A 16,106-nucleotide genomic window follows, 5' to 3' on the forward strand; every position below is an offset into this window, starting at 1 on the left:
GATTGTCAGCGCTCTGGCGGCTTTATTCCTTGAGAGATTTAGTTCAAACTTCACGCAATGATAAAGAACCATAATATCTGGGACAAGTTCGAGTTTCAAGGTTCCTGGGACAAGGACACTGTTACTGTTTAGCGGTGGACGGTAGAGGACATGTATTACTTGAGCAAAACAAGTACATGTTTGAAGACAATATATATATAAGTATGTAAACTGTGATACTAGGCGACACTTAACATCGATATATCCCGGAACACGTTCAGACTAGCGAGTATGGCTCTAGCAAGCTTGGCAGTAAGGTTAACGTTCAGACCTGAGAATGTGGATCGAGGAAGCTTGACAGAAAGTTAAACACCAATGAAACTGGACAGTAGACAGAAAATGTTACGTATAAATGACCAGAACAGAGCGCCATAAACAGAAAGTATGTCTTTTTAATTTGTATCACCAGACTTGTCCAGGATTGATAGAGCGATGCTCAACACTGATCGTATAGGTTTCCAATTACATAACACCCAACAATAAAACCAACACAAAGGAATTCCATTGTCGCTGAACCAGATCACCCCGGTATCCTCGGACAGGGCCGTCTTGTTATCTATACACACGTATTTATCACGCTATTTAACATTCACGAGACTTACAAGGGTTTTAATCTCCGTCTCAAACGTGATTGCAGCGGCCCATACTGATGTGCATGTTGTTTGAACATGCAGTAGTATGACAGGACACGACTATCTTCACATGTAAGGTCCAAACCAGACAACATGGCTCGAAAATGGACATAAAGTATACATATATAGAAATAGTGGCGTCCCGACTGATTTGAAATGTTTATATATTAATGACAAAAATAAAACGTGCTTTTACCAAACATTGATAGATATTGAGTCAATTTTCGAATTATCAGAAAAGTGATCATTTAAATCATTTCCATTAAAATACTTCAATAACACTTCATCTTTCATTAATTTTCGTTTACATTCGATTCAATGTATTATGTATATAAATATAAACCTGAAGCTCGCTATAAGTTCGTGTGATATGTAAGAGTGTGTATTGGAAGGGAGGCAACTTGATACCACATGTCATGGAGTCTCAAATCTTATATGATGCAATGTTTAATGTTACACGTTAATTATATTATAATATTCTTGCTCAGCCTGTTGCACATTCCATATATATTTGGTCGACTCGAGATCGTTCGATCAGATGTCTCCCTCCATGGTATGGGTAATATATACCTTCTCAACTAGTATTTACTACGTAAGAGTATATATATATAGAGAATAACTTGGGCGAAAAGAAAACTTTGCTCTCGAAAGGATTGTCGCTTTTCTCTGGTATTTAATAATTTAAGACACTGACTATTGACTCCAAAAGTTTAACTGAACATAACGAAATTCCCTAGTTTTCGTTCACTTCGAGCGAAGTATGTTTGACAACTAACGCGAAAATGCTCCCAAAGGAAATATAGATCTTCTAAATGACAATTTGGCTATGACATCCAAAGAAATATGACACGGAAAATCATTGAATTACATACTTAACTTTATTTTCATATTATTTGAATAACTTAGAAAGCTGTTTCGACTAATTAACGCACGCGATATAATACAGTTAATTTAGTTACGTTCGGCATGGAGATTCCGACAGTAGCAGTGTACAGAACAAACAATCAGATTAAGAGGATTCACTTTATAAGTATCCTAACGTGAACAATGACCTAATTCCGACCGCCATATCGTCTCACCTTCATAGTTAACCTGGCCGTCGCCATCTTTATCTGCCTCCTTCAACATCTCGTCCAATTCACTGTCAGTTAGTCTCTCTCCTAGAGTCTCCATCACACTCTTTAACTCCTCCCGTGATATGTAGCCGTTCCCGTCCTTATCGAATACGTCGAATGCTCGCTGTAGGTCGTCGTCATTTTTCGGACATTTCCGTCGTTTAGCCATCATCAGGAGAAACTCCTGGAAGTCAATTGTGCCATCACCTGGAAGAGGAAGAATATGATTATGTTGTATACGGACGAAATAAGGGAGGGCAACACCACCAGGCTGCTCATTCTTGATGCCGCGGATGGAAGCGCTCAGAGAGCAGTGAAAGATTGGACGATGTGTGGGTAGTACCTTAAAGGTGACCTTAGTTATCGATATAGTATGTCTAGAATTTATCATACAAGCGTTAAGTCCTTCCAGGACTCGTTGTTCAGTCCTTCCAGTCATGCGAGGGGCATCATTTGGGTGTTTCGACCTTTACAGGACACTAGCCAGGGAGGCTCGGAGCATCATATAGGTGTTTCGTCCTTTGCAGGACACTCGTCAGAGAAGCTCGGGGCATCATATAGGTGTTTACACCTTCCAGGACTCGTCAGTTATGCTAGGGGCCTAAGTGGTGAATACCAAAGGGGTTGGTTGGGGAGGAGGATAGTTAAGAAAATGGGATCGAGTGTGAAATCACTTGCCCAGGTCCGCACAATAATCACGGAGACAAGAGACAAGGCAGCAGACGGAGACAAGAGACAAGGCATCGACTGCTGAAGTGTTATTAGTTTGTACAGTTTCCTGTCAGCATACAGCTATTTAGAAGTGGCCAGGAAAGTCAGGCGCTGTAAGTGATGAGTTAGTTGGGGACACTGGATACAATGTACGTGATGTCGTGACCGATCACGGATTTACCTACTTAGTTCGCTATAATAGGAAACATTATTAGGTTCATGCGGACGCCGTCCGATCGATAAGGCCCTCGGGACATGGTGGCGATCATAGCTACTCTGTCGAAGATTAACATCATACAGTTCCGATAAATGTCACATTTCTATCGCTATATTATTGTTTTCTAAACGGGTGTAATTTTAATAGAACACGTTTTCCAGCCGTGTTTCTGATCAGACATTTGAAAATCACAAATTAAGAACACTTTCTGAATGACTGAATCCAATAAAACATCTATGTATGTATGTTATGCTATCAATTGTATCATCACTACATGGCTCTCGCTAGCTGTCATGCCATCATTCATCCATGGGAATGAGCACGTCTGCTATATCTGAAGTGTTTTCATCCGGTATGATAAGTTATCCCCTATATTATTGCCATGCCCTGCATGGTGTGCGGAATTCCAGGGTTCCAGTGCGGGCTATACGGGGATACCAATGTACCGTATATAGATTATATACGGGTTATACGGGGATACCAATGTACCGTATATAGATTATATACGGGGATACCAATGTACCGTATATAGATTATATACGGGGCTATACGGGGATACCAATGTACCGTATATATATTATATACGGGGCTATACGGGGATACCAATGTACCGTATATATATTATACACGGGCTATACGGGGATACCAATGTACCGTATATAGATTATACACAGGGCTATACGGGGATACCAATGTACCATATATAGATTATATACGGGGATACCAATGTACCGTATATAGATTATACACGGGGCTATACGGGGATACCAATGTACCGTATATAGATTATACACGGGGCTATACGGGGATACCAATGTACCGTATATAGACTATATACGGGGATACCAATGTACCGTATATAGATTATATACGGGGCTATACGGGGATACCAATGTACCGTATATAGATTATATACGGGGCTATACGGGGATACCAATGTACCATATATAGATTATATACGGGGCTCTACGGGGATACCAATGTACCGTATATAGATTATATACGGGGATACCAATGTACCGTATATAGATTATATACGGGGATACCAATGTTCCGTATATAGATTATATACGGGGTTATACGGGGATACCAATGTACCGTATATAGATTATATACGGGGCTATACGGGGATACCAATGTACCGTATATAGATTATATACGGGGCTATACGGGGATACCAATGTTCCGTATATAGATTATACACGGGGATACCAATGTACCGTATATAGATTATATAAGGGCTATACGGGGCTACTAATGTACCGTATATAGATTATATACGGGGCTATACGGGGATACCAATGTACCGTATATAGATTATACACGGAGCTATACGGGGATACCAATGTACCGTATATAGATTATATACGGGGATACCAATGTACCGTATATAGATTATATACGGGGATACCAATGTACCGTATATAGATTATACACGGAGCTATACGGGGATACCAATGTACCGTATATAGATTATATACGGGGATACCAATGTACCGTATATAGATTATATACGGGGATACCAATGTACCGTATATAGATTATATACGGGGCTATACGGGGATACCAATGTACCGTATATAGATTATACACGGGCTATACGGGGATACCAATGTACCGTATATAGATTATATACGGGGATACCAATGTACCGTATATAGATTATATACGGGGCTATACGGGGATACCAATGTACCGTATATAGATTATATACGGGGCTATACGGGGATACCAATGTACCGTATATAGATTATACACGGGCTATACGGGGATACCAATGTACCATATATAGATTATATACGGGGCTCTACGGGGATACCAATGTACCGTATATAGATTATATACGGGGATACCAATGTACCGTATATAGATTATATACGGGGATACCAATGTTCCGTATATAGATTATATACGGGGTTATACGGGGATACCAATGTACCGTATATAGATTATATACGGGGCTATACGGGGATACCAATGTACCGTATATAGATTATATACGGGGCTATACGGGGATACCAATGTTCCGTATATAGATTATACACGGGGATACCAATGTACCGTATATAGATTATATAAGGGCTATACGGGGCTACTAATGTACCGTATATAGATTATATACGGGGCTATACGGGGATACCAATGTACCGTATATAGATTATACACGGAGCTATACGGGGATACCAATGTACCGTATATAGATTATATACGGGGATACCAATGTACCGTATATAGATTATATACGGGGATACCGATGTACCGTATATAGATTATACATGGAGCTATACGGGGATACCAATGTACCGTATATAGATTATATACGGGGATACCAATGTACCGTATATAGATTATATACGGGGATACCAATGTACCGTATATAGATTATATACGGGGCTATACGGGGATACCAATGTACCGTATATAGATTATACACGGGCTATACGGGGATACCAATGTACCATATATAGATTATATACGGAGCTATACGGGGATACCAATGTACCGTATATAGATTATATACGGGGATACCAATGTACCGTATATAGATTATATACGGGGATACCAATGTACCGTATATAGATTATATACGGGGCTATACGGGGATACCAATGTACCGTATATAGATTATACACGGGCTATACGGGGATACCAATGTACCGTATATAGATTATATACGGGGATACCAATGTACCGTATATAGATTATATACGGGGCTATACGGGGATACCAATGTACCGTATATAGATTATATACGGGGCTATACGGGGATACCAATGTACCGTATATAGATTATACACGGGCTATACGGGGATACCAATGTACCGTATATAGATTATATAAGGGATATACGGGGCTACTAATGTACCGTATATAGATTATATACGGGGCTATACGGGGATACCAATGTACCGTATATAGATTATATACGAGGCTATACGGGGATACCAATGTACCGTATATAGATTATACACGGGGCTATACGGGGATACCAATGTACCGTATATAGATTATATACGGGGATACCAATGTACCGTATATAGATTATATACGAGGCTATACGGGGATACCAATGTACCGTATATATATTATATACGAGGCTATACGGGGATACCAATGTACCGTATATAGATTATACACGGGCTATACGGGGATACCAATGTACCGTATATAGATTATATACGGGGCTATACGGGGATACCAATGTACCGTATATAGATTATATACGAGGCTATACGGGGATACCAATGTACCGTATATAGATTATATACGGGCTATACGGGGATACCAATGTACCATATATAGATTATACACGGGGCTATACGGGGATACCAATGTACCGTATATATATTATACACAGGGCTATACGGGGATTCCATTTTACCGTATATAGATTATACACGGGGCTATATACGGTGATACCAATGTACCATATATAGATTATACACGGGGATACCAATGTACCATATATATATTATATACGGGGCTATACGGGGATTCCATTGATTGCAGATGACATTGTTAAATCGTCTGTTGTGTACAAACAAGCACCCACCGTTGATGTCTCCTTCGCTGATTCTCTCGATGATCTCATCGCTGCTTGGGTTTTGTCCCAAATCCCGCATCACTTTTTCCAGCTCTTTGGCTTCAATCACGCCATCTTTGTTTTTATCGTAGACATCGAACACCTCTCGGTACTCTGAAACATAATTATACAGTGACATATGACAACGATAACATAATTATACAGTGACATATGACAACGATAACATAATTATACAGTGACATATGACAACGATAACATAATTATACAGTGACATATGACAACGATAACATAATTATACAGTGACATATGACAACGATAACATAATTATACAGTGACATATGACAACGATAACATAATTATACAGTGACATATGACAACGATAACATAATTATACAGTGACATATGACAACGATAACATAATTATACAGTGACATATGACAACGATAACATAATTATACAGTGACATATGACAACGATAACATAATTATACAGTGACATATGACAACGATAACATAATTATACAGTGACATATGACAACGATAACATAATTATACAGTGACATATGACAACGATAACATAATTATACAGTGACATATGACAACGATAACATAATTATACAGTGACATATGACAACGATAACATAATTATACAGTGACATATGACAACGATAACATAATTATACAGTGACATATGACAACGATAACATAATTATACAGTGACATATGACAACGATAACATAATTATACAGTGACATATGACAACGATAACATAATTATACAGTGACATATGACAACGATAACATAATTATACAGTGACATATGACAACGATAACATAATTATACAGTGACATATGACAACGATAACATAATTATACAGTGACATATGACAACGATAACATAATTATACAGTGACATATGACAACGATAACATAATTATACAGTGACATATGACAACGATAACATAATTATACAGTGACATATGACAACGATAACATAATTATACAGTGACATATGACAACGATAACATAATTATACAGTGACATATGACAACGATAACATAATTATACAGTGACATATGACAACGATAACATAATTATACAGTGACATATGACAACGATAACATAATTATACAGTGACATATGACAACGATAACATAATTATACAGTGACATATGACAACGATAACATAATTATACAGTGACATATGACAACGATAACATAATTATACAGTGACATATGACAACGATAACATAATTATACAGTGACATATGACAACGATAACATAATTATACAGTGACATATGACAACGATAACATAATTATACAGTGACATATGACAACGATAACATAATTATACAGTGACATATGACAACGATAACATAATTATACAGTGACATATGACAACGATAACATAATTATACAGTGACATATGACAACGATAACATAATTATACAGTGACATATGACAACGATAACATAATTATACAGTGACATATGACAACGATAACATAATTATACAGTGACATATGACAACGATAACATAATTATACAGTGACATATGACAACGATAACATAATTATACAGTGACATATGACAACGATAACATAATTATACAGTGACATATGACAACGATAACATAATTATACAGTGACATATGACAACGATAACATAATTATACAGTGACATATGACAACGATAACATAATTATACAGTGACATATGACAACGATAACATAATTATACAGTGACATATGACAACGATAACATAATTATACAGTGACATATGACAACGATAACATAATTATACAGTGACATATGACAACGATAACATAATTATACAGTGACATATGACAACGATAACATAATTATACAGTGACATATGACAACGATAACATAATTATACAGTGACATATGACAACGATAACATAATTATACAGTGACATATGACAACGATAACATAATTATACAGTGACATATGACAACGATAACATAATTATACAGTGACATATGACAACGATAACATAATTATACAGTGACATATGACAACGATAACATAATTATACAGTGACATATGACAACGATAACATAATTATACAGTGACATATGACAACGATAACATAATTATACAGTGACATATGACAACGATAACATAATTATACAGTGACATATGACAACGATAACATAATTATACAGTGACATATGACAACGATAACATAATTATACAGTGACATATGACAACGATAACATAATTATACAGTGACATATGACAACGATAACATAATTATACAGTGACATATGACAACGATAACATAATTATACAGTGACATATGACAACGATAACATAATTATACAGTGACATATGACAACGATAACATAATTATACAGTGACATATGACAACGATAACATAATTATACAGTGACATATGACAACGATAACAAAATAGATGATAGTGTCTAGGAGGATACTCCAATAAAGGCTAGTCAATAGGACAAGGAGGAGACAACTCCAAGGGGAAGTCTGGTGTCCCTAAACAGCTGACCCGAGTGTTTGTACCTATCGATCAGTAAGATGTATACATCGTACAACAGATCTATATAGTAGAAAGCTATCCCAAAACTGGTTAGTATGGGTGGGTACTATCCCAAACCTGGCTAGTATGGGTGGGTATTATCCCTAACCTGGCTAGTATGGGTGGGTACTATCCCAAACCTGGCTGGTATGGGTGGGTACTATCACAAACCTGGCTAGTATGGGTGGGTACCATCCCAAACCTGGCTAGTATGGGTGGGTATTATCACAAACCTGGCTGGTATGGGTGGGTGCTATCCCTAACCTGGCTAGTATGGGTGGGTACTATCACAAACCTGGCTGGTATGGGTGTTTAATCACGTTATACAGGAGGTCTGTACCATCCCAAATCTGTCTGGTATGGGTGGGTTATTGAAGAAGCTTCTTTGTTCAGAAGGATCAAGGGCTGAATCGAGATACAAATGTAGCTGGTATGGGTGGGTACTATCCCAAACCTGGCTGGTATGGGTGGGTACCATCCCAAACCTGGCTAGTATGGGTGGGTATTATCCCAAACCTGGCTAGTATGGGTGTTTAATCACGTTATACAGGAGGTCTGTACCATCCCAAATCTGTCTGGTATGGGTGGGTTATTGAAGAAGCTTCTTTGTTCAGAAGGATCAAGGGCTGAATCGAGATACAAATGTAGATAGATTGAGATAGATGATTCATCTAAAAAAAACGCTTTGGAGAAAAGTAGCGCCGACTACAATACAATGTTATTTTCATTGTTTATACACTAAGTGTGTAATGAACGATCGTAGATTTGATTGGAGCTTCCAAAGTCATAATCGGAGGTCATGTTCCTAGAAAGCATTCTCCACGGACGACAGTGCCAGACTACCTGTTCGTGTCCACTGTTTCTCTATCAGTAACATGACGCCTACCTGTTCCTGATCTACAGCACCACAAAACAATGCTCCATTATCTGGAGGTAATGACACAGGGAACGCTAATTACATTTCCCACCTGCTCGAGAGAATCACCTTAATATAGCAACGGAATCAGGCAGGTGTAGTTACAGACATGTGATGGAAACAACACGTATTGTAACTCATCAACTAGGATTTGGGAAAAATCGTTATATGCTTCCTTTACAGTGTACGATACAATTTACTATATAAATTTAGGGTAACAGCCGAGTTACGAGTATATTATACCAACTGGTCATTATGTTGGAGGTTACAGCCGAATAAGATTACGTCATCAGTTTTCAATGACAAAGGTCATTATTTTGGGGGTTACAGCCGAATAAGCATAACGTCATCAGTTTTCAATGACAAAAGGTCATTATGTTGGAGGTTACAGCCGAATAAGCATAACGTCATCAGTTTTCAATGACAAAGGTCATTATGTTGTAGGTTACAGCCGAATAAGTATAAGGTCATCAGTTTTCAATGACAAAGGTCATTATGTTGGAGGTTACAGCCGAATAAGATTACGTCATCAGTTTTCAATGACAAAGGTCATTATGTTGGAGGTTACAGCCGAATAAGTATAAGGTCATCAGTTTTCAATGACAAAGGTCATTATGTTGGAGGTTACAGCCGAATAAGATTACGTCATCAGTTTTCAATGACAAAGGTCATTATGTTGGAGGTTACAGCCGAATAAGCATAACGTCATCAGTTTTCAATGACAAAAGGTCATTATGTTGGAGGTTACAGCCGAATAAGATTAAGTCATCAGTTTTCAATGACAAAGGTCATTATGTTGGAGGTTACAGCCGAATAAGCATAACGTCATCAGTTTTCAATGACAAAAGGAGTTACAGCCGAATAAGTATAACGTCATCAGTTTCCAATGACAAAAGGGGTTACAGCCGAATAAGTATAACGTCATCAGTTTCCAATATGAACAAGTCATTATTTTGGGGGTTACAGCCGAATAAGCATCACGTCATCAGTTTTCAATGACAAAAGGAGTTACAGCCGAATAAGTATAACGTCATCAGTTTTCAATGACAAAGGTCATTATGTTGGAGGTTACAGCCGAATAAGTATAAGGTCATCAGTTTTCAATGACAAAGGTCATTATGTTGGAGGTTACAGCCGAATAAGATTACGTCATCAGTTTTCAATGACAAAGGTCATTATGTTGGAGGTTACAGCCGAATAAGTATAAGGTCATCAGTTTTCAATGACAAAGGTCATTATGTTGGAGGTTACAGCCGAATAAGATTACGTCATCAGTTTTCAAATGACAAAGGTCATTATGTTGGAGGTTACAGCCGAATAAGTATAAGGTCATCAGTTTTCAATGACAAAGGTCATTATGTTGGAGGTTGCAGCCGAATAAGTATAAGGTCATCAGTTTTCAATGACAAAGGTCATTATGTTGGGGGTTACAGCCGACTAAGATTACGTCATCAGTTTTCAATGACAAAGGTCATTATGTTGGAGGTTACAGCCGAATAAGCATAACGTCATCAGTTTTCAATGACAAAAGGGGTTACAGCCGAATAAGTATAACGTCATCAGTTTCCAATATGAACAAGTCATTATTTTGGGGGTTACAGCCGAATAAGCATAACGTCATCAGTTTTCAATGACAAAAGGAGTTACAGCCGAATAAGTATAACGTCATCAGTTTCCAATGACAAAAGGGGTTACAGCCGAATAAGCATAACGTCATCAGCTTCCAATATGAACAAGTCATTATTTTGGAGGTTATAGCCGAATAAGCATAACGTCATCAGTTTTCAATGACAAAAGGGGTTACAGCCGAATAAGTATAACGTCATCAGTTTCCAATATGAACAAGTCATTATGTTGGGGGTTACAGCCGAATATGAGCAGGTCATGATGGTATATATGTTCTGTTATGTATGTACCAGACTTATTTTACATACAGGTCTACATATACATAGTCACGTGTGTAAGGTAATAGATCCTATAATATATAGGTTATCCTATAAAACATGTGAGATTATCTATTTAATTAAATCCTGGATTAACATTGCTCCATCAACAACTGACAACATTGTTGATACATAGGTATAGGAAAGTGAAGTGATGTTTAACGCATATTTCAATAATAGACAAAGAAACTATAATGTTGTATATAAATACACATAATGGTGTTGTATGTATCTAGCGGGATTGTAATTGTGTCGGGTGGTGTTGTATAGACGTATTAGAACTTAGTGTATAATTTATATAAAATGTAGTATATATCTTGTGTTGTTGTATAGACGTATTAGAACTTAGTGTATAATAGTGATGTGTATATAATAGTGGTTTATATATAATAGTGTTGTGTATATAATAGTGTTTTATATATAATAGCGTTGTGTATATAATAGTGTTTTATATCTATTAATTTTATAGACGTAATAGTGTTGTATAGACGTAATAGTGTTGTATAGACGTAATAGTGTTGTATACACGTTATAGTGTTGTATAGACGTAATAGTGTTGTATAGACGTAATAGTGTTGTATAGACATAATAGTGTTGTATAGACGTAATAGTGTTGTATAGACGTAATAGTGTTGTATAGACGTAATAGTGTTGTACATAATAGTGTTGTATAATGTTACATAGTTTTGACGTTATAGTGTTTGTATGACGTATAGTGTATTGTATGAGTCATAGTTTTGATATGACGTATTGTTGTATAACTTATAGTTTGTTAACGTAATAGTGTTTGTATAGACGTATTAGTTCAGTTGTTAGACGTGAATAGTGTTTTATACACTATAGTGTTGTATAACTATAAGTGTTTTATATACTATAGTGTGTATACTAATAGTGTTTTATAGCTATATAGTTTGTATCCCTAATAGTGTTTATAGCGTATAGTTTGTATAGACGTAATAGTGTTTATATCGTATAGTGTTGTATACTAAGTGTTTTGTACGTAATAGTGTTGTTGACTAATAGTGTTTTATGACGTAATAGTGTGTATAACGTAATATTGTTGTATAACGTAATAGTGTATATGGTTTATACGATGTATAATGTTGTATAGACGTAATAGTGTTGTATAGACGTAATAGTGTTGTATAGACGTAATAGTGTTGTATAGACGTAATAGTGTTGTATAGATGTAATAGTGTTGTATAGACGTAATAGTGATGTATAGACGTAATAGTGTTGTATAGACGTAATAGTGTTATATACACGTAATAGTGTTGTATAGACGTAATAGTGTTGTATAGACGTAATAGTGTTGTATAGACGTAATAGTGTTGTATAGACGTAATAGTGTTGTATAGACGTAATAGTGTTGTATAGACGTAATAGTGTTATATACACGTAATAGTGTTGTATACATGTAATAGTGTTGTATAGACGTAATAGTGTTGTATGGACGTAATAGTGTTGTATAGACGTAATAGTGATGTATAGACGTAATAGTGTTGTATGGACGTAATAGTGTTGTATAGACGTAATAGTGATGTATAGACGTAATAGTGTTGTATAGACGTAATAGTGTTGTATAGACGTAATAGTGTTGTATAGACGTAATAGTGTTGTATAGACGTAATAGTGTTGTATGGACGTAATAGTGTTGTATAGACGTAATAGTGATGTATAGACGTAATAGTGTTGTATAGACGTAATAGTGTTGTATAGACGTAATAGTGTTGTATAGACGTAATAGTGTTGTATAGACGTAATAGTGATGTATAGACGTAATAGTGTTGTATAGACGTAATAGTGTTGTATACACGTAATAGTGTTGTATAGACGTAATAGTGTTGTATAGACGTAATAGTGTTGTATATACGTAATAGTGTTGTATAGACGTAATAGTGTTGTACGTAATAGTGTTGTATTGACGTAATAGTGTTGTATAGACGTAATAGTGATGTATAGACGTAATATTGTTGTATAGACGTGTAATAGTGTTTTATAGACGTAATAATGTTGTATAGATGTAATAGTGTTGTATAGACGTAATAGTGTGTATAGACGTAATAGTGTTGTATAGAGTATAGGTGTTGTATAGATGTAATAGTGTTGTATAGACGTAATAGTGATGTATAGACGTAATAGTGTTGTATAGACGTAATAGTGTTATATACACGTAATAGTGTTGTATAGACGTAATAGTGTTGTATAGACGTAATAGTGTTGTATAGACATAAAAGTGTTTTATAGACGTAATAGTGTTGTACGTAATAGTGTTGTATAGACGTAATAGTGTTGTATAGACGTAATAGTGATGTATATACGTGATAGTGTTGTATAGACGTAATAGTGTTGTATAGATGTAATAGTGTTGTATAGACGTAACAGTGTTGTATAGACGTAATAGTGTTGTATAGATGTAATAGTGTTGTATAGACGTAATAGTGTTGTGTAGACGTAATAGTGTTGTATAGACGTAATGGTGTTGTATAGACATAAAAGTGTTTTATAGACGTAATAGTGTTGTACGTAATAGTGTTGTATAGACGTAATAGTGTTGTATAGACGTAATAGTGATGTATAGACGTGATAGTGTTGTATAGACGTAATAGTGTTGTATAGATGTAATAGTGTTGTATAGACGTAACAGTGTTGTATAGACGTAATAGTGTTGTATAGATGTAATAGTGTTGTATAGACGTAATAGTGTTGTGTAGACGTAATAGTGTTGTATAGACGTAATAGTGTCGTATAGATGTAATAGTGTTGTACGTAATAGTGTTGTATAGACGTAATAGTGTTGTACGTAATAGTGTTGTATAGACGTAATAGTGTTGTATAGACGTAATATTGTTGTGTAGACGTAATAGTGTTGTATAGACGTAATGGTGTTGTATAGACGTAATAGTGTTGTATAGACGTAATAGTGTTGTACGTAATAGTGTTGTATAGACGTAATAGTGTTGTATAGACGTAATAGTGTTGTACGTAATAGTGTTGTATTGACGTAATAGTGTTGTACGTAATAGTGTTGTATAGACGTAATGGTGTTGTATAGACGTAATAGTGTTGTACGTAATAATGTTGTATAGACGTAATAGTGTTGTACGTAATAGTGTTGTATAGATGTAATAGTGTTGTGTAGACGTAATAGTGTTGTATAGACGTAATAGTGTTGTATAGACGTAATAGTGTTGTATAGACGTAATAGTGTTGTACGTAATAGTGTTGTATAGACGTAATAGCGTTGTATACATGTAATAGTGTTGTATAGACGTAATAGTGTTGTATAGACGTAATAGTGTTGTACGTAATAGTGTTGTATAGACGTAATAGTGTTGTACGTAATAGTGTTGTATAGACGTAGTAGTGTTGTATAGACGTAATAGTGTTGTATAGACGTAATAGTGTTGTATAGACGTAATAGTGTTGTAAAGACGTAATAGTGTTATACGTAATAGTGTTGTATACACGTAATAGTGTTGTATAGACGTAATAGTGTTGTATAGACATAATAGTGTTGTATAGACGTAATGGTGTTGTATAGACGTAATATTGTTGTATAGACGTAATAGTGTTGTAAAGACGTAATAGTGTTGTACGTAATAGTGTTGTATAGACGTAATAGTGTTGTATAAACGTAATAGTGTTGTATAGACGTAGTAGTGTTGTATAGACGTAATATTGTTGTATAGACGTAATAGTGTTGTATAGACGTAATAGTGTTGTACGTAATAATGTTGTATAGACGTAATAGTGTTATATAGATGTAATAGTGTTGTATAGACGTAATAGTGTTGTATAGACGTAATAGTGTTGTATAGACGTAATAGTGTTGTATAGACGTAATAGTGTTGTATAGACATAATAATGTCGTATAGACGTAATAGTGTTGTATAGACGTAATAGTGTTGTATAGATGTAATAGTGTTCGATGGTGTTGTATATACGATAGTTGTGTTGTGTAGGTGTGATGCTCATACTCATGTTTTTTAGTAACTTTTAATAATAGCTAAACTTGAATGATAGGAGTACCTATACCACAACCACTCGTTGTGTGACCTATATACATATATATAATAATGTTGTACATATCCAGTGATGTTGTATAGGTGTGACAGTGTTACATTATATAATAATGTTTTATATCTTTTATATCTACTAGTTTTGTGTATATAAGAGTGTTTTAAATATAATAGTGTTGTATATATAATAGTGTTGAATAAACGTGTATAATATTTTTGTTTATAAGGTATTTTATGTATAATTGTGTTTAATATATAATAGTGTTGTGTATATAATAGTGTTTTATATCTATTAGTTTTGTATATAACAGTGTTTTATATCTATTAGTTTTGTGTATATAATAGTGTTTTATATCTATTAGTTTTGTGTATATAATAGTGTTTTATATCTATTAGTTTTGC

General features: G+C 35.4%; 1 protein-coding gene across 1 annotated transcript in view; it reads right to left on the bottom strand.

The window, feature by feature from the left end:
• Positions 1–16,106, bottom strand: part of LOC117323999 (calmodulin-like) — a 41,775-nt gene that overhangs the window by 12,721 nt on the left and 12,948 nt on the right. The window contains exons 3-4 of the mRNA XM_033879585.1: positions 6,268–6,411; positions 1,751–1,993 (exon numbers count right to left, since the gene is read on the bottom strand). Of these exons, the coding sequence (XP_033735476.1) occupies positions 1,751–1,993; positions 6,268–6,411 (387 nt within the window). The remainder of the gene's footprint in view (positions 1–1,750; positions 1,994–6,267; positions 6,412–16,106) is intronic.

Source organism: Pecten maximus, chromosome 3, assembly GCF_902652985.1.
Source record: "Pecten maximus chromosome 3, xPecMax1.1, whole genome shotgun sequence".
Taxonomy (NCBI): Eukaryota; Metazoa; Mollusca; class Bivalvia; order Pectinida; family Pectinidae; genus Pecten; species Pecten maximus.